Raw genomic sequence first — 26,993 nt, forward strand, 5'->3', positions numbered from 1 at the left:
AAGCAAATATAAAACAAAAGAGAAGAGGCAACTTTTTTCATGCATTAGCCAAGAGACAGCAAGTAACTGTAAATTGGCTTTTTCTTAAGTTCTGCCAAAAATTTGAGTGCCTGCTGGAATAAAATTCAGTACCCTTCAAAGAAAAACAACATGATCCAGACTCTCCACAGTGTAAAATATACAATAAAAATTACTGAGCATGTGAAGAAACAGAAAAGGTGACCCCACGGTCAAGAAAATTAAAAAGCAGCCAATACAAACTGTGTTCCACATATAAGAATTAGCTGACAAAAACTATAAAGCAGCATATCAATGATCTATTTCCTTATTTTTACAATATTTTTTAATGTTTATTTTTTGAGAGAGAGAGAGACACAGAGTACGAGTGGAGGAGGGGCAGAGAGAGAGGGAGACACAGAATCGGAAGCAGGCTCCAGGCTCCGAGCTGCCAGCACAGAGCCCAACGCAGGGCTTGAACTCATGAACTGAGAGATCATGACCTGAGCCAGAGTTGGAAGCTCAACCGACTGAGCCACTAGGTGTCCCCCAATTATCTATTTCTGAATAAAAAAGTTACACTAAAGCATGGTGGCCTAAAATAACAATTTATTACCTTCATAGGTTCTGTGCATCGGGAATTTGGGAGAAGCTTAGCTAGAAAGCTCTAGCTTAGGGCCTATGATGGCTAATTTTATGTGAACTTGGCTGGGCCACTGTGTCAGATATTTTGTCAAACATTATTCTAGATGTTCCTGTAAAGATGTTTTTGTATGATGTTAGTATTTAAATCAGTGGATTCAGTCAAGCAGACTGCCCTCCATAATGCAGATGGGCCACATCTAATCAGTTGAAGGCCTGAACAGAACAAAAGCCAGACCTGCCCAGAGCAAGAGGGAACTGTGCCCAGAAAGGGCCTTCAGACTTTAATTGTGACATCAACTCTACCCTGAGTCTCCAGCCTGCCAGCCTACCCTGAAGATTTTAAACTTGACAGTCTCTGTAATTCCATGAGCTAGTTCATTAAAACAAATCTGTCTCTTTATACACATGTTCTATTGGTTCTGTTTCTCTAGAGACCCTGACTAATACAGGGACTCTCACGAAATTTCAGTCAAGGTACAGGCCAGGCCTACAGTCATCCAAAGGCAGCTAACTCACATAACAGAAAAGCTGGTGTTGGCTCTTGGTGGGACATGTTAGTTCCTTCTCACATGGGCTTCTCCACAGGCTCTTTGAATTCATGGTGTGGCAGCTGACCTCCCCAAAAGCATATAATCTGAAAGAGGGAGAGCCAGGCAGAAACTATCCTTTTTATGATCTGGCCTTGGAAGTCATATATAGATAGCATCATTCTGCCATATTCTATTCCTTAGAGACAAATCACTAAATCCAAACCATTTTCAAAGGGAGGGAAGGAAGTTCCACCTTTTGAAAGGAAAAATCTCAAAGAATTAAAGGAAGAGATGGACAAAATGGATGAAGAGATGAGGAATCCCAGCAAAATAATGGAGACTATAAAAAATAACCAAATGGAAATGCTAGATTTACAAAATATATCTGAAATGAAAAATTCACTGGACAAGATTGAAAGCAGATTAGGCAATGGCAGAAGAAAGTGTCAATGATCGTGAATATAAATGAACAGAAATTATCCATCTGAATAAGACTGAAAAAAAATGTAAGAGAGTCCCAGTGACCTATGAAACAATATCAAAGTCCAACACACATATAGGATAAGTAAAAGGAAAACTCCACAGAGGTACATCATAGTAAAACTGCTGAAAACAAGAAGATAAACAGAATCTCTTAAAAACAACCAGAGGACAACCACTTAAGAAAATCCAACCCGTTGTCTATAGTTAAACATATAGTACCACATGACCCAGTTATTTCACTGGTAGGTATTTATCCAAAAGAAATGAAAACACGTCCACACAAAGAATTGAACATGAATGTTGACAGCAGCTTTATTTACAACAGTCTCAAAACAGAAACCACGCAATGTCCATCAATAAGAGAATGGATAAATAATCTGTAATATGGCCATAAAAGGAAATACTACTCACCAGTAAAAAAAATAACATTGATAAATCCCGAAACAATTATGCTGAAGAAGACAGTCCAAAATAATTCATACTGTATGATCCTACTTATGAAATTCAAAATTATAATGGCAAAGATCAGATCAGTGGTTGCCTGAGGTAGAAGGTGTTGGGAAGAAAGAAGAACAGACAAAGGGGCACAAGAAATCCTATCATAATGAAAGATACGTTCTGTACCCTGATTGGGGTATGGTTTCACGCTGTATACAACTGTCAACACCATCACACTGTAAGTGGATAAAGTTTATTACATATAAATCATTCTTTGATAAAGCTGATTTTGAAAAACAATAGCCAGGAGGGAAAAACACATTATATATACAATGAGATGAATGAAAGTTAACCTCACAGCAAAAAGCAGTGGAGGCCAGAAGATGACAAAATGATATCCTCATAAGTGATGAAAGAAAAAAACAAAACAAAACAACTTCCCAACCCAGAATTATTTATCGATCAAGAATATCCTTCAGAAATAAGGGTGAAATAAAGACATTTCAGATAACAAAAACTGAACTTGATGCTGGCAGACCTTAAACCAGAAGAAATGTTACAGAAAGTTTTCCAGACAAATGGGAGATAGACCCAGATGAAAATCTGGACCTTAAAAAAGAAAAGCAGAGCAGCGGGGGTGTTAAATATGTACGTAAATGAGAAACACTACTTTTTTGTGCTCCTCTTAAGTTTAAACTGACAATTTAAATCTCATTATATTGTGGGATCTACAATGAATGTAGGTGTAAAATACATGACAAAACAGCACAAAGGCAGAGGGAGGCAAACAGTTATTATATTTTACATGAAGTGGTACAGTATTAGCTTTAAATTGACTGTGAGAAGTTACAGGTACATATTATAATCCCTAGATTAACTGCTAAAAAAATAGGTACAGGTAAAAAAATCCAATAAAGGAATTGAAGTGTATAAAAAAATCAATTATCAAAAGAAATTAGGAAAAGAGGTACAGAGAAACAAACAAAATGGCACACTTAAACATAACCATATCAATAATTACATTATACTTAAATGGACTAAATACTCCAATTAAAAAACAGAGACAAACTAGATAAATAGCAAGACCCAACGATATGCTGTCTACCAGAACTACACTGTAAAAATAAGGACAGGGTGAAAATTAAAGAAGAAAGCAGATATATCATACAAACAGTAAGCAGAAGAAAGATGGTGAGGCTGTATTAATATCAAAGTAAACATCAAGCTGGGGTGTCTGGGGGGCTCAGTTGGTTAAGCATCCAACTTGATTCAGGTCATAATCTCACGGTTTGTGAGTTCAAACCCTGCATCGGGTTCTCTGCTGTCAGCATAGAACCCACCGCAAATCCTGTCTCCCTCTCTCTCTCTGCCCCTCCCTTGCTTACTCTCTTTCTCACTCTCTTTAATAAACATTAAAAAAAAAGTTAACATCAAGCCAAAGAGGATGTAACCAGAGACAGAGATATTTTATAACGGTAGAAAGACAAAGAAGGTATAACAACGATAACTATCTATGTACCTAATGACAGAACTTCAAAATGCATAAAGCAAAAATTGAGAGAATTAGGGCAAACAGTTATAAACAAATTCACAATCATATTTGAAAAGTTTAACAACCCATTCTCAGTAATTGATAAAAAAAAACTAGAGTAAAAACGTCAGTAAGAATCTAGAAGATTTGAACAATACTATCACACTAACTTGATCTGACCAACAATTACAGAATATTGTAATCAACAAACACAGAACAACATTCTATTTAATCGCAACTAAAACATGTCACCAAGAAAGACTATATGTTGAATTACAAAATAAATTCAATACAATTTAAAAATTGACATTCTACAGAGTAGTTCTTGACTATAATGGAACTGAATTAAAAATCAACAAGAAGATATCTAGAGAATCCTCACATATTTGGACAGTAAACCACAAACTTCTAAATAACCCAAGAGTCAAAGAAAACAAAACAAACAAACAAAAAAGGACAATTAGAAAATATTTCTAACTGAATAAAGACAATATGCTATAGCAAAATCTGTGGGATAAAGCCAAAGTGGTGCACAAAGAGAAATTTATAGCTGTAAATATTTATACTAAAAAAAGAAGAAAGGTTTAAAATCAATAGCATAAATTTCTACCTTTGGAAAGAGAAAATTAAAGTACAATGGAGAAATGATAAAAATAAGAGAAAAAAATCAATGACATAGGAAACAGAAAAATTGCAAAGCAAAATATTGAGTTTTTAAAAGATTAATAACATTGATAAATCTCTAGAGCAAGATGATCAAGAATAATAGAGATAAAACACAAATGACCCATTTTAGGAATGAAAACTGAGCCATTACTATAGACCCTACAGACAATAAAAGGAAAATTAGGTGTACAGATTTGTATTATGTCAACTTAAGCAAAGCTGTAATTTCATTTCCTAGAATTCTCCTCACTGAATAGTTCTGATTCAGTGTGCACCACATAAGTCATTATGGGTGAAATTTAAAAGGCAGAAATGAATCAACTCAGAAAATGAGTTCAGAATATGAAGTGCATTTGCAGCTCAAGCATACTGTCACTTATCTGCCGGCTCTGCCCTGCTAGGGCAGATTTCTTCCTTCAGCATTTTTGACTCCTTAGCCAGGTGTATATTTAATACTGTTACAAACAGTGCCAGCTTCTTCAATAGGACATCCCAGTCATCAAAGTTGGAAGTCTTAGAGGCAATGAGAGCCCAGCATGGGTTCCAGTATGTCCCCATGGGGTCCCAGCTCATCCCCAGAGGTTATAATTTGTCTTTCTTTCCACCACTTCATCTTGTCTTCCTGACTGCTCTCGCTACTGACTTGAGGCTCCAGAACCAGACGTGAAATCAACAGCCTCACATAAACCCTTTAGTCAGCTTGCACATTTGTATTAGGTCAAATCCCAATAAATTTGGCAAATTAGAAGAAATGGACAAATTCTTTTCAAGACAAGGTATCAAAACTTAAGAAAAATCAGATAACCTAATTAGACAGCCTTATACTTATTTAAGTCAATGGAATAGAACAGAGAACTGAGAAATAGACCCACAAATACACAGAAAAATAATTTTCAACAAAGGTGCCAAACTAACTAAATGTAAAAAGAAAACTCCTTTCAACAAATGGTGCTTGGAACAACTCGATATATATTTGAAAAAAATGAAACTCAACCTCTAAGCGATACTATCCACATGAAATTACTTCAAGATGGACCACAGATTTAACTATAGTTTCTAAAAGAAAAATAGGAGAAAACCTTTGCCCCTTGGAGTAAACAAAGATTTCTTAAGACACAAAAAGTGCTATCTGTAAAGGAAAAGCTTAACAAGAAGACCATCAAAATTAAAGCTTTTCCGAGGTACCTGGGTGGCTCATTCAATGAAGTGCTCAGCTCTTTGTTTTAGCTCAGGTCATGATCTCACGGTTCATGGGTTCAAGCTCCGCATTGGGCTCTGCGCTGATAGTGCAGAGACTGCTTGGGATCCTCTCTCTCCCTTTCTCTCTCTCTGCCCCTGCCCTGCTCATTCTCTCTCTCTCTCTCAAAATAAACAAATAGGGGTGCCTGGGTGGCTCAGTCAGTTAAGCATCTGACTCTTGGTTTCTGCTCAGGTCATGATCTCACAGTTTGTGAGTTTGAGCCCCGCACTGGGCTCAGAGCTAATGGTGCAGAGCCTGCTTGGGATTCTCTCTCTCTCCCTGTCTCTGCCCCTCTCCTGATCATGCTCTCTCTCTCCTTCTCTCTCTCTCTCTCAAAATAAATAAACTTAAATAACTAATTAAAACTTTCCTTATCAATAGACACCATAAAGAAAATTGAAAGGCAAACCACACTGGAAGAAAATGTTCATGATGTATATATCTGATAAAGAACTACACAGCATTAATAGAACAACAAATAAACCAATTAAAAACTGAGCAAAGGACTTGAAAAGACACTGCACAAAAGATATACCAATGACCAACAGGCCCATGAAAAGGCACTCCACATCATAAGTCATTAGAGAAACACAAATTAAAACCATAATTAGAGTATTTCAGACTAGTTAGGAGGACTAAAATTAAAATACCGACCATACCAAATGTTGGCAAGGATGTGGAAACACTAGAATTCTCGTTGGTTGATGGTGAAAGAGTAAAATGGTACAACCACTTGGGAAAAGTTTGAGTATTATAAAGTTAAACATATACATATCTACCCTGGGACCCACCTGTTCTATTCTTAGCTATAGTACCCAACAGAATCCAAAACACTCATCCACAAAAAGATTTGCACAAGAATTATTTACACCTTCATTCATAATAGCTCTAAACTAGACATAACTCAAATGTTCAACCAAAAAAGGAATACATAAATTGTGGCATAATCATATCAGGAATATACCAGTACACGTAACCATGTGGATGAATCTCAAAACATTATGGTGCCTGAAAGTAACAGACACACAAGAGTACATACATATTACGATTCCATTCATGTGAAGTTTAATAATAGGTAAAATTCATCTACGGTGACAAAAACCAGGAAAGGTAATGCCAATTAAGGGTTTGAATTAACTGGTAGGGGGCACATAGAAACTTCCTGGGTGCAGAAATATCCTACATCTTCAGTAGGGTACCGATTAAATGGGAATATTCATTTGTCAAAACTCACCAGAATACACACTTAAGATTTAAATTTTATCTCAATTTTATGTAAATTTTATTTCAATATAAAAAGAAAAAAATTCACTTATGAAAATTTCAACAGTCTTCAATAGGATGAAATTATATTTTTCGGAGCAGCATATTTTGAAGAAAATCCCAAGAGAACTTTATTTTTAATCACTTAAGATTTAATGAGGACTGTAAAAGTAAAAATTCAGGGGCGCCTGGGTGGCTCAGCTGGTTAAGCGTCCAACTCCGGCTCAGGTCCTGATCTCAGTTAGTGAGTTTGAGCCCCACACTGGGCTCTCTATTATCAGCTCGGAGTCCACTTCAGATCCTCTGTCCCCCTCTATCTCTCCCCTTCCACCCCCCCCTTGCATGTGCATGCAAACTCTCTCTCTCAAAAATTAACATTCAAAAAAAAAAAAGTAAAAATTTAGATATCCTATCAAATTTATTAACACGAATACTGCTCTGAAATGTAAGGAGCTCAACAGAGAACTACTGTGGCCTCTCTTTCCACTTAAGACCAATTGGTTTTGTGATACTACAACCTTTAAGTAGAATGCCAATGGACTAAATTCTTACGTAAATGGAAAAAGGTAACAGGAAGTAAAATAAAAAAATATATATAGTAAAAGGAAGGCATCATACCTGTTGGGAGAGGTATATATATCCTTTTTTCTAATCTCCTTCTCAAAGCTTCATCAATGTCCCACGGGAAATTAGTAGCAGCCAATACCATAACCATTTTGGAAGGATCATCATTCTCTAAAGCTCCTCCGACTCCTATAAATGGTAAGGGCAAAAGAAGGAGTTTTTCTTACTGTTCCTTATTCTTTCATTCAACTCACATCTCTAAGCATCAGCCACAGGCTTCGTCATAGGCTCAATGACGGAAATAATGCAGTCCTTCTGACCTCTGTATGGTGGCAGAACCAGACACATCAACAGATGTAACAACAACAACAAAACAAGGAGGTAACGATTTACATCATCTAATCCAATAAGAAAAATATTTTTTTCTGTAAGAAAATGAATATAGATTTAATTTGCTCTGAAAAGAAAAGGCATGGGAGATTATGCTGTTTTCTTCCTTATTTTTTTAAATCATGAAGTTCCTCAAAAAAAAAAATTATTTTAGTTGTCAGTCTAATTTATTTTCTCAAGAATAAAAAGGTTCACATCTACTAATGTACTAGCGTGCAATCATAACATTTGTTGCAGGTTATATACCGCAACAATTTTATCCTTCAAACTTCTAAGTGGCTTGTTAAAAATCAACAAAAAATTTGAGAATAAACCTAATAGTCACTACTGAAAATAGCATTTCTTTTTATACCAAACAAAATATATGCACATTGAGTCTACTTTTTCAGAATTAAAATTTTAGAATAAGAAGCTTCAGATTACACAATGGCAACTCTGGAAAATGTTCAAAAAAAAAAAACATCAAAAACTCCACAAAGTTATTGATAAGAGTTTCTAGTTGTAGCCTGGCATAACAAAGTAGAGAATTTATTTTTTTTTTAATTTTTTTTAATGTTTATTTCTTTTTGAGAGAGAGAGAGAGAGACACGTGAGTGGGGAGGGGCAGAGGGAGAGGGAGGCACAGAATCTGAAGCAGGCTCCTGGCTCCGAGCTGTCAGCACAAAGTCCAATGCAGGGCTCCAACCCACGAACCATGAGATCGTGACCTGAGCCGAAGTCAGACATTTAACCGAATGAGCCACCCAGGCGCCCCACAAAGTAGTGAATTTAAAGCAACCCAGTTCAATACGGTATTTGCTTAATAAATTATTACTAAACTCCTGATTCAACCATTGCCACAAAGAATCAAGCTCTCCAGGCTGCCTGTGTGGCTTAGTTGTTAAGTATCTGACTTTGACTCAGGTTATGATCTCATAGTTTGTGAGTTCGAGCCCCACACTGGGTGAGCTCAAGACCTGCTTGGGTAGCCCCGCTTCTCTCTCTCTTCTTCTCCCTCTATCTTTCTATCTGCCCCTCCTGGGATTTTCTCTCTGCCCTTCACTCACTTGTGCCCTTTCTCTCTCTCTCTCTCTCTCTCTCTCTCTCTCTCTCTCTCTCTCTCTCTAAAAAAAAAAAAAAAAAAAAGAAAGAAAGAAAGAAAGAAAGAAAGAAAGAAAGAAAGAAAGAAAGAAAGAAAGAAAAAGTAATCAAGCTATCCAACTAATCAGCAACAGAACGGTAGTCACAAATACCCCTCGATGAAATTCAGCTAAATTTATATTCAGTGATATTTTTAAAACATCTAATAGGTTTCCTCTAGATCCCTCCCCAAAAATATAACATACTCACTCTTTTCTTTCATACTTCAGCAGAAATTAAAATGATAAACGTTTTGAGGGGAGGACTTGTACTACATTGTTTTATGTCTCTTACAGTGCCTGGCACCATATAGAACACACACTACAAGTATTCAGTAAGTATCTATAGCTGGTGTATAACCTTATTTGTTTTGAAACAGCACATTCTGGATATTAACCCATTTTTCATATACCACACAACTACCAGAATAATAAACCTCTAAAAGAAGGCTCTGGCCCATCACTCTCTTCCTTCACTGACATTCCTTTGTCTGAAAAACTTCTGCCAAAGCTTCAAAGCCCAACTCAGCTATTCCCTTCCGTGATTCCCTTAGTCTGGGTGGCACCTTTCCTACTGTGTTTTCACGACACCCAGAGGTCAGTTCTACCACACAACTTATAATGTATTGTTAAGTTGCCTGCTTCCCAACTAGACCAGTGGTTCTACTTTCTGGTTTCATGCTCCTTTTATTTTTTTTAAGTTTATTTATTTATTTTGAGACAGAGAGAGAGAGAGAGAGAGAGGGAGAGAGAGAGAATCCCAAGCAGGCTCCGAGCTGTCAGCACAGAGCCTGCCCGACGCAGGGCTCGAACCCATGAACCGTGAGATCACGACCTAAGCTGAAATCGAGAGTCAGACATTTAACCAACTGCGCCACTCAGGCGCCCCTCAGGCGCCTTTTACACTCTTAAAAATTATTGAGCTCCAAAGAGCTTCTGTCTGTGTGGAATATAACTATCAATATTTAGCATTAGAAATTAAAATGGAGAATTTTAAAAAATATTAATTCATTTTAATATAATAATGACTCTGTTATTTGTTAATGTAAATACCATTTTATGAAAAATAACTATGATTTTTCAAAACCCAAAAGAAACCAGTAAGAAGAGTGGCATTTTCTTACATTTTTGTAAATCTCTTTAATGTCTGACTCAACAGAGAACAGCTGGACTCTCATATCTGCTTCTGCTTTCCACCTATTATGACATCCGAAATGTCTTGTAGTCTCTGAAAAACTACACTGTATTCTCGGGGAGAGAATGAGAATCAGAAAGAGCAAATAACGTCTTGATATTATCATGAAAATAGTTTAGCCTTTGCAGACCTTTTCAAAGGGTCTTAAAGGGGTCCTGGGGCCCCGGACCACATCTCCAGAACCTCTGCTCTTAATAGTTAAGTCCTTGCAGACCATGACGTTCCTTTTCTTTGTAACTTCAGAACCTGAAATGGTACTTGATTCATGACAGGTATGCAAGAAGTGCTTTTCCTGAGTGCACGAACAAATGGGGGGGGGGGGGATGAACAAATGATCACAAATAAATTCGGGCTGCCTTCTAGTCCCTTCCCTGACAATGTCCACAATATGAATCTCCACAAAATTCAAAAAGGAAATATAATGGTTGGGTGACAGTAATTAAATATCAATTACCATCCATCTGAATGAGTAGTTCAGACTTGACTCTGCGACTTGCCTCATGTTCATCAGAGGTTCCTCTTCGGCTGCAGATGGAATCTATCTCATCAATGAAGATTGTGGTGGGTGCGTAAAATCTAGCCTTTGTGAAAAATATTTTAAAGAAACCATTTAATGAGCTCATAAAATAATCTGATTTTTTAATGCCATTTCCTCCTCCTAAGGAAATGGTAAAAACAAAAAGAGCAGAAATTTTGCACTGCTTTAATGTCACCATGTGGTTACCAACAGGGATTAAATCATTTATATCACATAAAGGAAATTTCTAAAAATAAAAGCTATATGGTTGGTGAAGGTAGCTGACATACATGGGGATTCATAATACTATTATTTATACTTTCTGTATTTGAAAATTTCCAAAATACAAATCTTTTTAAAGACAAATTACCAATCACCATCCTCGAACATACATACTTTCTTAAATAACTACCGCAAATCCCTTATGAAAAAGGAACAAACGTCAATGATAGATCAATTTGATTTTTAAAATATACATTACAAAATACTCTGCTCAACCAGCTCATTAGAAATACAGAAATATCAAACATACACAATTCCAAAGTGTCTTCAACCCTCACTGGAAAGGATGCTGAAGGGCCTTCTCTTATGTCACAGAGGAAAACACACATCAACTACTCCACAAAACCCACATCTTCCTCATGGGTCAAGAACTGTTCGACTATAAGTCCATTTGCCCTTTTAAAAACAGATCCCCAGGTGAATGGATCTAGATTTATAGGGATATCATTTGCCTACACAAACAGTACTTTGAAATCTGAATATATAGATCATCACTCACCATTTCAAACAACAGACGGACTAACTTCTCAGATTCACCTCTATATTTAGATGTCAATGTAGAAGAGGAAACATTGAAGAATGTTGTGCCACATTCGGTGGCAACAGCTTTAGCTAGCATAGTCTTCCCAGTGCCGGGGGGTCCAACCATCAGTACGCCCTGAAATTTCAAAAGATGTATTAAATGTTTTATCAGATTAAAATACATTCTTATAAAGTATCATCAGCTATTGACATACATAAAAATTCCCATCAAAAGGTAAACCCAATTATCACAGTGAAATCATGGCGCATTTGATATGAGTATCATTTTACAGAGTAAAAAAAAATGAGGACTGATTTCATAAAATGTCTCGAATCAGAGGTAGTCAGAAATGGGTGTTAAAACAAAAGGCCCAGACAAGAAGAAATCTTCTGATACATTTCGAAAGAACCTACCCAGGGGCACCTGGGTGGCTCAGTTGGTTAAGCGTCCAACTCTTGGTTTCGGCTCAGGTCATGATCTCACGGTTCACGAGTTTGAGCCACACTCTGGGCTCTGTGCTGTCAGTGTGGAGTCTGCTTGGGTTTCTCTCTCTCTTAGTCTCTCTCTGGTCCTCCCCCACTCATACTCTCGCTCTCAAAATAAACAAATAAATTAAAAAAAAAAAAAAAAAAAAAGAACCGACCCAATTTTCTTAAACGTGGAAGAAGATACGTACGTATAGTCTTGAGCACTGCTTAAGAATGACTGCTCTATTTAAACATAAAATAAAACCTTTTCTACCACATCTGGTAGAATTACATATTCCTTGCCCTCCTAAGGGACAAAACCAATCTTCCACAATACGTAATACACAGTTTTTAATCAAAACTAGATCCACTTATCAGTTAGTAAGGTAACTGAAATCTAGTGGCAATTCAAGCATAACCAATTTAGCTAGCAATTCGTCAGAGTAATGTGCTAGACAATAGTTTACATACGATAGTGTTACCGATGGAAGAGCCACTAAATATAACAGACTCAAAACTACATTTTAGTTACTTAATACCTTTGAAAACAAAACTATTCTGTAAAAATAAATCAATAAGGAGTAAAAATTATTCAAGAACACCAATCGTTTAGTGTTGAAGACTACTGGATTTTCAGATACTTCCTATTTTCTTCTGACACTTTTAATGGGAGTGCAAATATATAGGTGACGCTACATTTCTTTCGTATAATAGTGGATGATCTTAATTCCTTCCCATTTATTTGGCTTAATAAGCTGCTGGGGATTTACATTTTGAAAACTATGTGCACATAAAAGTTTCAGAAATTTAGAAACTGTCCAAACCCTTTTCTAGTGTAAAGATTAAGAAAAGGAAAACTCTTTTAAAATAGAGCCTGGAGGCCAGAAGGGGGAGCTCTCACACCCTACAACCCCTAGTCGATTGCAGACCCAACGGGAAGAGATCGGTCTTGCAAGTCTGTGCTACCTTAGCTACTTTACCACCCCAGCAGGAGGAAGAAAGGTTTTTCTACTCCCCTGGCAACAGTCCAGCCAATGAAAGAGTGTCATAACCCAGCCAATGAAAAACCACTATACTTTAACCTTACACCTTGCTCCAATAGACTTTTCCTTTTTTTTTTTTTTAATGTTTATTTATTTCGACAGAGAGAGAAGCAGCAGTGTGGAGGGGGTGCAGGGAGAGAGAGAGAGAGAGTGAGAGCGAGGAGAATCCCAAGCAGGCTTCCTGCTGTCAGTGCAGAGGCCAACTCAGTACTCTAAATCAAGAGTCCGACAGTCAGATGCTTAGCTGACTGAGCCACCCAGGAGCCCCTCCAATACACTTTTTCTTTGCAACAGGCCTCCCAATTTCCCCTTTCGTCTACAAAAGAGTGTTCCTCTCCTTTGTTCTCCAGTCTTGCCTATGGTTCTGCCATAGCTTGCTTGTCCTAAATTGCAATTCTCTGCTATTCCTAAATAAACCCAGTTTTTGCTGATAAAGTAACTGAGTTTTATTTTTCAGGTTAACACAGCTATAGAATTCAGACACCCAGAAAGAGCAGAGGTCACTAGGATTTAAAACACTACTTTTATAAAAAGTATTTTGCTTTGCAAGGAGCCTTTAACGGTGCATGAGATTGGTATTTTGGAAACTGTAAAAACAACTAATATAGCACAGCTATAGCCAAATTCATTATTTCTTTTTCTAATGTCCCCTTTGAATGCCCTTCTCAGTTCCTGTAATGTCCTTCAATGGGGCCACCTCCAACAGGAGCTAATTCCCAAAATTAGCATCTGTACATAGATAGATTCACACAGTACAGTATTTATAAACGTCAGCTCCTCTTTCAATTATCTCCTCGGTTTCCTGTATCTCCTTCTCTATCAGCTCCTTCCCTCAGTATATAAACAGACTTAAATCTGTCCTGTTAACAAAAGATCCTTCACTCGACCCTACATATCCTCTGGCTACTATTCACCTCGCCTTCCCTTCTCAGCCAACCTTCTTAAAGAAATGGTATGTGTTTACTATTTTTTCTTTATGAGCTACAATCCGCCTTCCGCCTCCACTAATTCACTAAAACTGCCTAATTTACTAATGCCAGGGTCATTTTTCAACTTCTGTCGTTTCTCCTTCTCTCTGTCCATTGACGGTGCTGATACCTAACGGTCGTTCCCTGAAACGCTTTTTCCCTGGGTTAATTCTATGACCCTCTTCCTTCCCTGAGACTCCTCCTCCTTGGGACTCTCTTCAGTGCCTTTCGGGACTCCTCTTCCTCTGCCCTTTACATTCTCAAAGCGATTCCAAGCCTTTTGCTCTTTTCCCTTTATAGACCTCCTTGAACCATCTCATCCACATGCATATTCTCACTATTTTAATTTAAATCCAAACTCTGTCCTAAGCTCCACACCTCTATTTCCAATTACTTGCTGAGTATTTACCTAAACATATTTTGTTTCTATTTAAACCTGAGCCTCTTCTCAATTTCCAGTGTTAGTTTATAGTGTGCATGCTGTATAATAAAGGATTGGGCTGTTTTTCCCCCCAGTTCCCGGGAGGTGGAGACCACAAATCCTCAGAATTTCCAAAGTGACAGGAGTGTCTTTGTTGTTTCATTTGAATCCTGAAATTTTATGTTAATGTGGTGACTCATGGTAGGCCCCTATATAGTTTATGCTAATGAGATAATTCAGATGGTAGCTGGCCTTGCCAGAAAAACCAACCATAGGATCAGAGCATTAGGACTTTGAGCCAACTTTGGGTTGAGTGATGTCAACCAGACCTCTAGAGAAAGGAGACTGGAGACTGAGACACGTGGGCAGTGATTCAATCAATCCCAGCTATGTAATGAAACCCCAATAAAAACCCTCCACGGTGAAGCTTGAGTGAGCTTCCTTGCTGGCAGGACTCTATGTGTTGTCACACACCCATGTGCTAGGAGGGCAAAGCAACCTGACTCTGTGAACAAAAAAACAACAGCAGCTTCGCTTCCGGCATCCTCCTGATCTTGCCCCTATGCGCTTCTTCCCTTGGCTAGTCCCGATTTGCCTCCATTTGCTATGATAAAAATTGTGATTGTAAGTACAATGCTTTCCTAAGGTCTGTGAGTCATTCTAGAGAATTGCCAAATCTAAGGGGATAGTAAGAACCCCCAAATTTATAGCCAGCTGGCCAGAAGTGAAGGAGACCTGGGGATGCCCAAGTAGGCAGCTGGCATCTGAAGTGAGGACAGTCCCACGGACAAGTGCCTTCAACCTATGAGGTTTGGCCCAAAGTAGCTGGTGTCCCAAGTAACTGCATGCTCCTTCAATTAAGCCTGGAATTTGGGGGTCATGCAACTTGTCCCTCTTCCTCATCCCTAAAACTATTAGTCATATCTTTTATATATCTCATAAATCCACCCATTGTTCACTGGCCAAATAACAAATGCCTTTGTTCAGGTCCTCACTGTTCAGCTCGACTGGTGCAACACCCTCTTAATCAGATTCCTCGTCTATATCCATCTATGCCCATCTCCAGTCCATCCTCCATACTTCTGGTCAAGGTGATCTTTCTACGTTTGCAAATCACCCTCCTGCTAAAGACTTACAGAGCTTGGGGCGCCTGGGTGACTCAGTCGGTTAAGCCTCCAACTCTTGATTTCAGCTCGGGTCATGATCCCACAGTTTTTGAGTTCAAGCCCTTCGTCAGGCTCCACGCTGACAGCACTGAGTCCACTTGGGATTCTCTCTCCCTCTCTCTCTCTGCCCCTCCCCACCCCCCGCTTGCTCTCTTTCTCTCAAAATAAATAAATAAACTTTATAAAAAAAAGATTTACAGGGCTCATAGTGATAGGTGGGTTTATGCCTACTATTCCTGCTGTCTTAAAGCTCTTTTATTTTTTTTTAACGTTTTTTTAATTTATTTTTGAGACAGAGAGAGACAGAGCATGAACGGGGGAGGGTCAGAGAGAGGGAGACACAGAATCTGAAGCAGGCTCCAGGCTCTGAGCTGTCAGCACAGAGCCCGACGCGGGGCTCGAACTCACGGACCGCGAGATCATGACCTGAGCCGAAGTCGGCCACTTAACCGACTGAGCCACCCAGGCGCCCCTTAAACCTCCTTTAAATACCTACTTTTAAATACCTACTTTTCTCTCTTTTAAATATTGTTTTAACAGTTACAATAAAAAGGGAATATACAGTAATATGTTACCAACATTTGGTAGATTTGTAACAGTCCACAAAAGTTTTTAAATTGTAGAAGACAATCAAAATGCTATGGGTATTCCAAGCTATTTGTGTAAATACACAATTTCTCCTCTTCTTTACTGTAAGGCATGTCCAAAGAGAAAGAGATATTGAGAAGAGAAACAGACCTTCCTACGTAATTCAGAAGGGCAAAGTAAGATCATGGTTTTATTTCACTCCACCAGTCAGATTTGCCTGTGACTAAGACCAAACAAAGTTCCAGGCAGCCATTGTCAGAAGGTTCTTTTTTAAGATGCCAAAATAAAAGCAGTGGACTTGGGAACTGGCCCTGGGCAGACTTTTTAATCTAAAGTAGAGGGCATGTCTTAGAATTATACCATGCTTAGGGGCGCCTGGGCGGCGCAGTCGGTTAAGCGGCCGACTTCAGCCAGGTCACGATCTCGCGGTCCGGGAGTTCGAGCCCCGCGTCGGGCTCTGGGCTGACGGCTCGGAGCCTGGAGCCTGTTTCCGATTCTGTGTCTCCCTCTCTCTCTGCCCCTCCCCCGTTCATGCTCTGTCTCTCTCTGTCCCAAAAATAAATAAACGTTGAAAAAAAAATTAAAAAAAAAAAAAAAAAGAATTATACCATGCTTAATTGAAGTGACCAAGATAATTAACAGTGAGAAATACGTCAACTTTTAGAAAGGCATTTATTTGATCAAGCACTTATTCTATGAGATTACCTGCTGTTTAGGGGCACCTGGCTGGCTCTGTTGGAAGAGCATGCAACTCCTGACCTTGAGATCGTTGAGTCTGAGCCCCAGGTGAGGTGTACAGATTACCAAATAAATAAATAAATAGACTCTTTAATTTGCTTCTTAATTTTTTTATCTACAGAAACAGACATCTAGAAAATTCTTAAAGCTAATCCCTAGCTTGGCAAACCTGAGGGGCGTGACTTAACTGAAGACGGTAATTTCAACACTCTGTCCCTCTCTTGCCGTGCAGAGGCAACACACCTCAACTACAAATTCAAATCCAGGTATTTAGGGGGTACACAAACCTCCTCCAGCTTTTACTCACTGTGCTAACAAACACATAAAGAAACCACAATGGTGTCTTTCATTATCACGTAAGCCACATTTTTATACCTATTTTATTTGAATACATGCTCACCTTCCACGGCCTTCTAATCCCTTTGAAAAAGTCAGGCATCCACATTGGCAGAACAACAGCTTCCCTGAGCAACTTCTTAGCTTCTTCCAAATCTGCTATGTCATCCCTTTGCAACGACAGCAAAGTTTCGTGTTTATTCAAGGACACCTCTGACTTATGGGCAATACTAATTCTTTTAAATTTTTTATTTATGAAGTTATTATTACATTAAGAACATGATTTAATTAATACTGCATAAAATGATCAGTGAAAACATATGGCAGTTATTAATTAGGACATGTTATTCAATTAACAACCTTCATCAGTTATGGCAACATCAAATTAACACGTAAAATGTCTTGGTTATATTTTGAAAGAATTGTCCTGTCAATCCTACACACTCATATATTAGGCATGAAGTCACAGTCAGGAAGATTAATGGATAATAAGAAAAGACTCACACCGGGCCACCCAGTAACGTGTTTTCTCTGCTACTTTAATTTAAGAACTTAAAGACTAACCAATGAATGCTAGGATTCCTGGATACGATGTCTCTCTCAAGAGTTTCTACCAGATCCTTATCATAGCCCGCACCATCAAATTTGGGAATTTCACCATCACTTGCACCGTCTTGCATATTCTTCCTTCCCTGGAGACAGATATAAAAACAGTACTGTTCAATAACAAAAGATCATTTTAGGGGCGGCTGGGTGGCTCAGTTGGTTGAACGTCCAACTCTAGATTTTGGCTCAGGTCATGATCTCACGGTTTGTGGGATCGAGCCCCGCATTGGGCTCTGTGCCGACAACTCAGAGCCTGCTTGCGATTCCCTCTCTCTTTCTCTCTGCCCCCTCCTGACACATGCACTCTTTCTCTCAAAATAAATAAACATTTTTTAAAAACACACAAAAAAAGATAATTTTAATTAACATCACTGAGTTTCAAAATATTATAATGTGATCATTTTAAATAATTTTTTTGTTATTTTAAGATAGCCTTTTCTGATTACCCAAATGCCACCCTTCCTTGTTCATTTCCTCAGAAACAGATGAATTGGTCAACTTTATTATCCACTCCTTCAAATTTACATCCGTGGACGGACAGTTGCAAGTAAGACTAAAATGACCCTTGCTAGATATTTCTGAATTTGTGGATGCAGGGAATTTCCACCACCACCAGAGAATACACAGACTATTAATGCAGAGGACAAAACAACCTTAATTCACTGAGAACCTACTACCTGCCAATAAATCTCACATATACTCACAACAAGGTAGGTATTATTATCCTTATTTTTAAAATGAGGACCTAGGACTCAGGTGAAATAACTTAATCACCCATAATTATTAAATGGCAGAGTAGAGATTTTAATGCATCTCTTCCTGACTCCCCGAACCCGTGCCCTTTGCACAACATCAGACCATCTCATGCCTAATGGAGTCAGCTTACAGCTTAAGAGCTTTACAAACTATGACATCCTTCAAAGCAACCAAGAAGAGGCTGCATATAGGGAAAGAGTTGGGACTCTGAACTGCTTCTTACAAAGCCTTTTCCCTGTTACTCTAAGCACCCCTCAGGATTCAGGGGTTTCTTCCTAGTAAGGTCCTTGGACCACATCATAAAGTCATTGTAGTGATAATGGTAAAAGGACCTTTTTAAGTGGTGCTATTAAGACCACTAAAGCAATATACTTTACCCCAATTCTTCATTTAATAATATGGTGGCTTTAAAAAAAGAATTACATGCTCTGTTTTCTATGGGGTTCTGCCAAGATTTACTCAGCTTTGAAGAGCTTGAAATGAAACGTGCTCAGTTGCTAGAGATAGTTCAACCAATGGAACGACGTCAGGGGACAGAGCCAAATACCTCCCCAGAGCTTCAGCCCCACAGTTACTGTCTAATACAAAAACGAAAGGGAAAGTAGTCAAAAAATGAGTCAATATCCTAAGCTTAAATCTGAAGGGAGAGAACAGCAATGAACCCCTCCTACCACACTTCATCTGAGATACACCATAGGCTTGACCATAAGTGCCGACAGGGGACTAAATGGCTCCCTTTGGGCAAATGCTCTAGTTCATTAAGCCACTAGGTAAATGACCAAATAGTAATCTTGGTGACTCGACCCAAAAAATGAATAATTTTCTGTTTCTAGGTAGCACAGTGACACTATCAAGCTGAATTTTCAGAAAGATTCTTGTATTTCAGATGATAGATATCAATATTGACACTATGAAAAAGAGTAAATTTCGGGGCGCCTGGGTGGCTCAGTCAGTTAAGCATCCAATTTCAGCTCAGGTCATGATCCCACAGTTCATGAGTTCAAGCACTGCATGGGGCTCTGTGCTGACAGCTCAGAGCCTGGAGCCTGCTTCGGATTCTGTGTCTCCCTCTGTCTCCGCCCCTCCCCTTCTTGTGCTCTGTCTCTGTCTCTCTCCCTCTCTCAAAAATAAATAAACATTAAAAAAAAAAAAGAGTAAATTTCTGGCATACCTACACAACAAACGTTACATCTACAAATTAAAATGAGCTCGGCCTAGAATCACATTTTGTAATACAGGTAGGGCACAGTTACAAAGCCACATGCAAACAAATCACCAGAAACTAATCCCTTTAAAAACTCTTCTAGGGCTCAGTCTGTTGAGCATCCAGCTCTTGACTTCAGCTCAGGTCATGATCTCACAGTTTGTGGGTTCAAGCCCCGCATCCGGCTCTGCACTTGGGATTCTCTCTCTCTTCCCCTCCCCTGCTCGTGCTCTCTTTCTCTCTCAAAATAAATAAACTTAAAAAAAAAAAAAAAACACCTCTTCTAGAAATAAATCAACTAAAGAATGCAACAGAAACTGATATATCTGAGACTTAAGTCTTGAAATGGCATCGTAATTTAAGACCTACCAAAAAATTACTATTAAAAAATGTAGGTAGACATCCATTTTAATATGAATGTCCAAGTGGTAGGAAAGACTTGATAAATACTACCAAGAGAAAGAAAAAGCTGTACACTTATCTGAAAGTAACAGAAATCAGAGGATTTTTAAGAATAATAAATACGTGAGCATCTGTCTAACACATTTCATTGTGCAGTAGGTTTTATCGGTGAATGCATATACACTATCCGCCCTCATTGAGCATCTAGTCTGGTAGGGGAAATAAGTAACAAGTAAACAAAACAAAAACACACATAATCATAAACTGCGAAATGCTACGAAAAATGTGGGTGGTCAGGGTGGCTAAAAGGTACTGAGCAAATAAAACAGATTGGAGAGGAAGGCAGGGGCCAGCTCACCTAGGCCCCTGCAGGTCACAGTGAGGAGTTTGGATTTTATTCTAAGTGCACGGGGAAATTTCTGAAATGTGTTCGATAGGGAAGTAACAGGATCCGATTTACATTTTTAAATGCTCCTTCTGCCTACCATGTGGGAAAAGGATGGGGTGGAGGGAGGAGAAGAAGCAGAGAAAGAAAAGCCTCTATTACACTACTCAAGGTCAAGCCTCTTAATTCGCAGAAGAGGAAATACGGGTGTAAGCCAGTCAAATGACCTGCCCTAGAATCCAAAGTTTACCAAAGGTAGAGATGAGATCTGAGTACAAATTAAGCAAAAAAGATTCTAGGAACTTTTACAAATCAAAATGGTGAGGTTATTGAAAAAAAAAATTAGGGAAACTAAAAGTAAATCGTTTGGTTACATTGAGAAATCAACAAAATGGGTGACCATTATCCTTCAAAACAAATACCCAGCTAACCTGGAATAGGGATATCAAATATAAGTAACTGTAGTTTCAGTTCATGGGCTAGACTAACTGTAATACCTAAAAGGGACTGAGTTTTCAGGCAACTAAGATAACCTCACCCAAGATATTATTACCTGTACAGTTTATTAATGATAACAATACTAGCTGCAGTAACACTGAAATGATCTTAGAATTCTTTGCTTAGATTTTCACATTAATTGACAAAGGTCAACACTAGCAAGAATCTGATATTTAGCATGAAGTCTAACAGCCCTTTTTCCTCAAAATATTTTAGTATCTTTTTGCTAACATCTCAATTACCCTTATCAAGAAAGATTTGTTAATGATCTTTCATTAGTATTGGCTCATCATTCTATTTGAAAAAAGAAATGAGGCTAAAATTAGCAACTAACCCAATATTAGATAGAGTCCATTAATAACACAGCTTGGCCTAAAGCACAAACAACGGTTTTTGCATTTTATTGTGTGCCTCCCCACACGGGCAGATGAAGTGGAAGATGGTCAGTTACAGCTCTGAGTCTTGCGTTTCAGGTGACAAGTGAATTAGACCCAGAGAAGGATACCCAGGGTGAGAAAGGATTGAAAAACCACATCATATAGAGGAGAATCAAGGACACCAGAGACATTTAAGGTAAAGAAGAAAACACTAACGGACCCACATGACCAACTGACCTGTTCACCTCCATCTCCTCTATCTTATTCTAAAAGAAAGAACTAGGACCAATAGAAAGTGACAAAGGATATAAATTTCAGATCAGCAAAACAATTTTCTAACAATGGGTTCTGTCTAACAAAGGGGTCATTGCTCTTGTTAGGTGGTGAGCTACCCAACATCAGAATTACTAGCTAATTAGTAATAAAAAGCCACTGGCCCACAGTCCCAGTGATGTCTAAGTTCATCTCAACTGAGGTCAGCAACATCACGCCAGTAGTTTGGAATCGGTCATAGGAGTACTTATAGTACAGAAATCAGCTGATGGTATAAATCGGGGCTTGATTGTTTTGTTAACAGTCTAGACTTAAGAAAATAAGGGGGGGGGGGGAATGTTAATGCAGGTGAAACTTAAAAGTATGTCATTTCCGCAGTTGTTACTTCATAAATAGCGCAGAAATTAAGGAAATATTTTTCCGGTATCTGAAAGCCATGATCCGATTCATCGAAGTTGCTCAAATACCTGATGAATGAATGAACTACCCACATACATTCCTATTGTTACACTTTCATCTTCCTCGTTAATGAAAAAAAAATACCACCCAACGTTCATGTCAGAACTACGTTTCTCTTCATCTGTTAACTGCAACCATAGGTTGGCCACAGACACAAGATTAGAAAAAATCAGCAGAGGCCTTGTGTGAGAGTCCGTTAGCTCTACAAAATTTACAATAATCGTACTAGATATATTTTACGATCTGTAATGATGTGCTACACATCCTTAACATCAGATTTATAACAAATGTGTGAATGTGTATATACACACACATTTTCAGGAAACTAGTTACTGAACGTTGACCAGTACACTACTAGTTAGATGATCATCGTTCGTCAAATAGCACCCATATGATGGTATCCTTTCCTTCAAGGAAAAAAAAAGTTTTCTTCAAGTCACTGTTCATCTGTACAAGGACCCATCAACAGCTCTCAACCCAGTTTATAACATCTCTCCACATCAGACATCCAGACATCCCTACACTTACTCAGGGATGATAAGGAAGGGAGTCAAAAAGGGTCATTTGTTACATGTAAGTCAATGAAATAAAGTCATTGACATATAATAATTTTAAATTAATTCTATTAATATAATTTACCATGCTTTATTCTGAATTCTATTTAAAAGCATATACAGCTTTCATCAGGAGATCATAATGGAAGCACTGTTCATTTCACTGAGAGTTAATTCACCATAGAGCCATAGTCTGAAAATACTTGAGAATCAGAGTTTTATGAATTAAACTTATTTTCGGTTGTAGTACAAAAGCATTTCCTCTGCTACCTAATATTTTTAAACCATCTTTTTTCAATAAAAAAATGCATTTATTATTTCTGCGCCTATTTCTATACCGACCCGAGGTTTAAACAGTTAAATCATAATACATCAAGGGGCACCTGGCCGGCTCAACTGGTGGAGCACGTGACTCTTGATCTCAGAGTTGTGGGCTTGAGCCCCCTGTTGGGTATAGAGATTACTTAGAAAAGACAAAAATCTTTAAAAAGAAATAATAATACATCGAACGTTCTCAGGTACATTCAAATAAGACTGACAAATATAGCTGTAAAGGTGAACTGATTCTTCTGACTCCCTCTCATCAATAAGAAAATAATCAGCGTGAGGTCAGGAGTCACACTTTACTAGAGTCTGTATTCCCAGTCCCTGCAAAGTATGACTAATACAAAGTACGCACACAATAAAGGTGTGTTAAGTAAACAGGGTAACAAACTGGCTTATGATGAGTCTGTGGACCTCCGGGAGAGAAAAACTGTAAGGGCTGAACAACAGATCACCATACACAGTGATGGTTACTGGTTAAAAACCAGTATTTTTAAGCTTGGACCTCACTGGAAACCTGTCAACAGTTTTAAAAAAAGAGCGGGGGGGGGGGGGGGGGGGGAGGATGGGGGGTGCTTAATCACTCTCAGAAAAGGAGCTGGAAAATCTTATAAAAGGCATCCGTGGGGCGCCTGGGTGGCGCAGTCTTAACCAACTTCAGCCAGGTCACGATCTCGCGGTCCGGGAGTTCGAGCCCCGCGTCGGGCTCTGGGCTGATGGCTCAGGGCCTGGAGCCTGCTTCCGATTCTGTGTCTCCCTCTCTCTCTGCCCCTCCCCCGTTCATGCTCTGTCTCTCTCTCTCTGTCCCAAAAATAAATAAACGTTGAAAAAAAAAAATAAAAAAAAAAAAAGGCATCCGTGATACATTAAAACAAGACAGTAAGCGTTTTCAAACAAGAGGCTGCATAGCATACCGATTAAAAGCCCAGGTGTTCAAAGAGTTCAACTCCTAGTTCCCGCACCGACTTGTGCAGGTGCGATGCTGGTGCCTCAATTTCTTCATATGTAGAACAGGGGAAATAATGCTGAGGTCACAGAAACTTATAGGAATTAAGTAAGCCACCATATATATAAAGCTTCAAACATCCAACGATACTGAGAATCTTGGGTGAGGTACAGAATTTCTCATGTCCTCACTTTTTTTTTTTTTTTACATCTATAAAGTTAAGCGTTGAAGTACAAATTCATCTGACATCATGAGCTACTGTATACAAATATACAATTATATAATTTTTATACATATTCATGTAACTACTTTTCCTCAAAATAATAGTGTCCTTACTATCGCCAATGCATTCTGAATTCTCTAGGCTACTCTCCTTTAAAAAAAAAAAAAAAAGAAAAAAAAGCTGGTTGCAATACACAAAACTAATTTTAAAAAACCAACAGCACTGGGAACCAAAATATCTCTGAGGAGGCATCCAATACAAGGTACTCATTTTCAAATTAGCTTTCAAAAGCAGTTTCACCTAAACTTCCTCGAACCCTATCACACTCAGTGAGTTTTAGGGACATGGTATTCTAATGGGTATTTGAGTGCTTACAACGATCATAACTGAACCACGTACGCTTTTCAAATACTAATAAACTTTGCATTCGTTTTTCTTAATCGTAGTCCCTTTTGTGTCCAGAGTGACTCAGAAGACATCTTTTATCTTCAAACAACTGTAGAGTTCTCTTTTTAAAAAAATAAAGGGCTTACTTTCCAGTGGCATTCTGAGTACTTACATGTCAGTGAAAGAATAGGATTTAGAAAATTATTTGGAACTTTTTAAGAGAAAGACAATTTGCAATCTCCAGAAAAATCTGACATTCAACAAATGCTGCCTCATTGCTTTGTTCTTTGCTGACGAATCACATTAAAAATCAACATGTATTTAATTGTTCCGGGACTCTTTTCAAATCCAATCCATATTTTTAATCTAGTTTGGTAGGGATATTCCATAACATGAAAAAATCCTAAAATAAAGAGGAAAAAGATCTGTGACTTCACAAATTCCATTCCAAGCTCCATTCCGTAATCTATGACCTGGGGCTAGGTACTTCGGCTCTCTCCCTCGGTTTCTTCATTTGTAAAATGGGAAAAAGAGGACTACCTACTTCATGGGATGGTTTCATGGATTAATGTCTAATTGCTCTGAATGGTGCCCAGCAAGGAAGCATCCAAAGAAACCAAGACCAAGGTTATTCTCTTGCGTTATGTGAAATTACGGTGAAAGCCTGGCATTTCCTCACGCAGTTCTAAAAGTTTTCCTGAAAGCTAGGAGCAGAGTGAGGGTTGGACTTTAGCCCCTACTTTATGTTCCAAAGTGCACGCCAGGGTTAACTGACAAAATGAAGAACAAGGAAAGAAACAAAAATGACAGATAACATAGAGATTTTTAAGTATCCATTCAGATGGCTTTTGATAATGGGGGGAAAACAGTACAATTTCGCCAGCAGGAACAATTAATTAATTTATTGGTGTCCCTCATGAATCCCAAGAAGGATCGGAGATGGAATCACTTACTGTTTTATGGTATAATAGCTCCGACAAATTATCAGTGTAAAAATATCTAATTCCTTTGCTGTGTCCTAGCGAGGCAGACAAGTAGAATCTATCTCTGAATCTAGCTCATGAACAGAAATACTCCAAAAACACCGGTTGTATCCTACCAGACACAAGGCCTAGGAAGGTGGTCTGTGCAGAGTCCTTATCTACTAACTGAAATCATACATCATAAAAATATTCCAACACAGCATCTAATCTTTAAGGATAACAACTTGCTATTAGTGGTAAGTTATATTTTCATTGTAAGTGTTCTGGTATCGACATGATGACATATCCTGAATCTCTAGCTAGGAAAATGTTCAACTTCTTGGTCGCAATTCAATAATCATCATCATTCATTTATGACGTCACAATGGAAATGGGAAATGCTATCGCTAAAAATCTAATTTTGTTTTCACTAAAACTAAAGCTAAAAGATGGGTCAGATCATCCTGGCTGGCTCCCTACTCTATAAGATTATCTTCAGCCCATGTTTCTAAAGTCCATTGTAAAGGCAGTACAGAATCGCACCTAGTACTATGTTTATTCACGGATGAATTTCCCAGATAAAGTAAATGCACACAGTGAACCCCAACCTAGGAAAATTCTCTCGTTAAGAGAAAAAAAAACGATATCCACGTTAAGTCCTTCCCCTACGACTGTTTTCATTTATTGCTCATTTTAATTCAGAATGCTTGTTCAAATGTATTTTAAGTTTTGAAACTTTATTTTGAGTGTTTCTCCCAAAGACCCATTTTACTAAAGATCTGCGTGTCTTTATTGAAATACACCTCTGAGGTTATTAGCATTGCGGGGTTCTGCTTAGATTGCAAAGACTGCTTGGGGTTCTGAATCAGACTTTTGTTTTTCCACTCTCTTCCGTGTCAAAACCGGGGGTACCCTGAAAACCCGAAAGACATGATAATATTCACCCAAAGCCATGGGCCTCAAGTGAACGAGTTACAAAGAGAGTCTTGCCTTATCCTCTCTTCCTTTTGCTCTATAATCCTTGTCTCTACTGGTGGAGGGTTTTTCACTCTTCGATATAGGATGTGCTCGGCCCACAGGTCCCCGGGCTCCCGCTCCGGGCATTTCTTTCCTCAGAGGTCTTACTTCTCGATTGGGACGCCTTATCTGAGGTGGAGCTCTGACGGGAAAAAAATGAAAATGGAAATTAATCAAAGGCAAAAGTAGTTGGACGCTCTCGTAGTCAATAAAACTATTCAATCAAGAAGCCCTAAATCTCCATCGTTTCCCTTTTAGTATATGTGCTGCCGAAGCGAGCACACCATCGTTTCCCTTTTGCCAATTCATGGCTACAACTGTTCGATCAGTTCTTAAAAGTACTTTTCGGGGGGGGGGGAGCAATAGTGCTTTTCTATAAAATAGACTGGTTGATACAATTTTTAAGTACATAGAAATGATATGTATAACAGCAGTTATTTTGTCAAAAATAACTATTAATCACCAATAGAGGGCAATACAGACTATTTCCACCTAACAATCTTAATAGTGT

The 26,993-nt window shown here is 38.4% G+C and overlaps 1 protein-coding gene across 8 annotated transcripts in view; it reads right to left on the reverse strand.

The window, feature by feature from the left end:
- KATNAL1 (katanin catalytic subunit A1 like 1) overlaps positions 1–26,993 on the reverse strand; it is a 98,127-nt gene that overhangs the window by 26,239 nt on the left and 44,895 nt on the right. For 7 of the 8 annotated variants that reach the window (XM_045048656.1, XM_023250424.2, XM_023250425.2 and 4 more), the window contains 6 exons: positions 26,456–26,624; positions 17,674–17,801; positions 17,174–17,279; positions 11,359–11,517; positions 10,515–10,641; positions 7,412–7,546 (listed from right to left, as the gene is read on the reverse strand). In XM_045048656.1, the coding sequence (XP_044904591.1) occupies positions 7,412–7,546; positions 10,515–10,641; positions 11,359–11,517; positions 17,174–17,279; positions 17,674–17,801; positions 26,456–26,624 (824 nt within the window). The remainder of the gene's footprint in view (positions 1–7,411; positions 7,547–10,514; positions 10,642–11,358; positions 11,518–17,173; positions 17,280–17,673; positions 17,802–26,455; positions 26,625–26,993) is intronic. The other variant, XM_045048680.1, reaches the window with a different exon arrangement.

This window comes from Felis catus, chromosome A1 (genome assembly GCF_018350175.1).
Source record: "Felis catus isolate Fca126 chromosome A1, F.catus_Fca126_mat1.0, whole genome shotgun sequence".
Classification (NCBI taxonomy): domain Eukaryota; kingdom Metazoa; phylum Chordata; class Mammalia; order Carnivora; family Felidae; genus Felis; species Felis catus.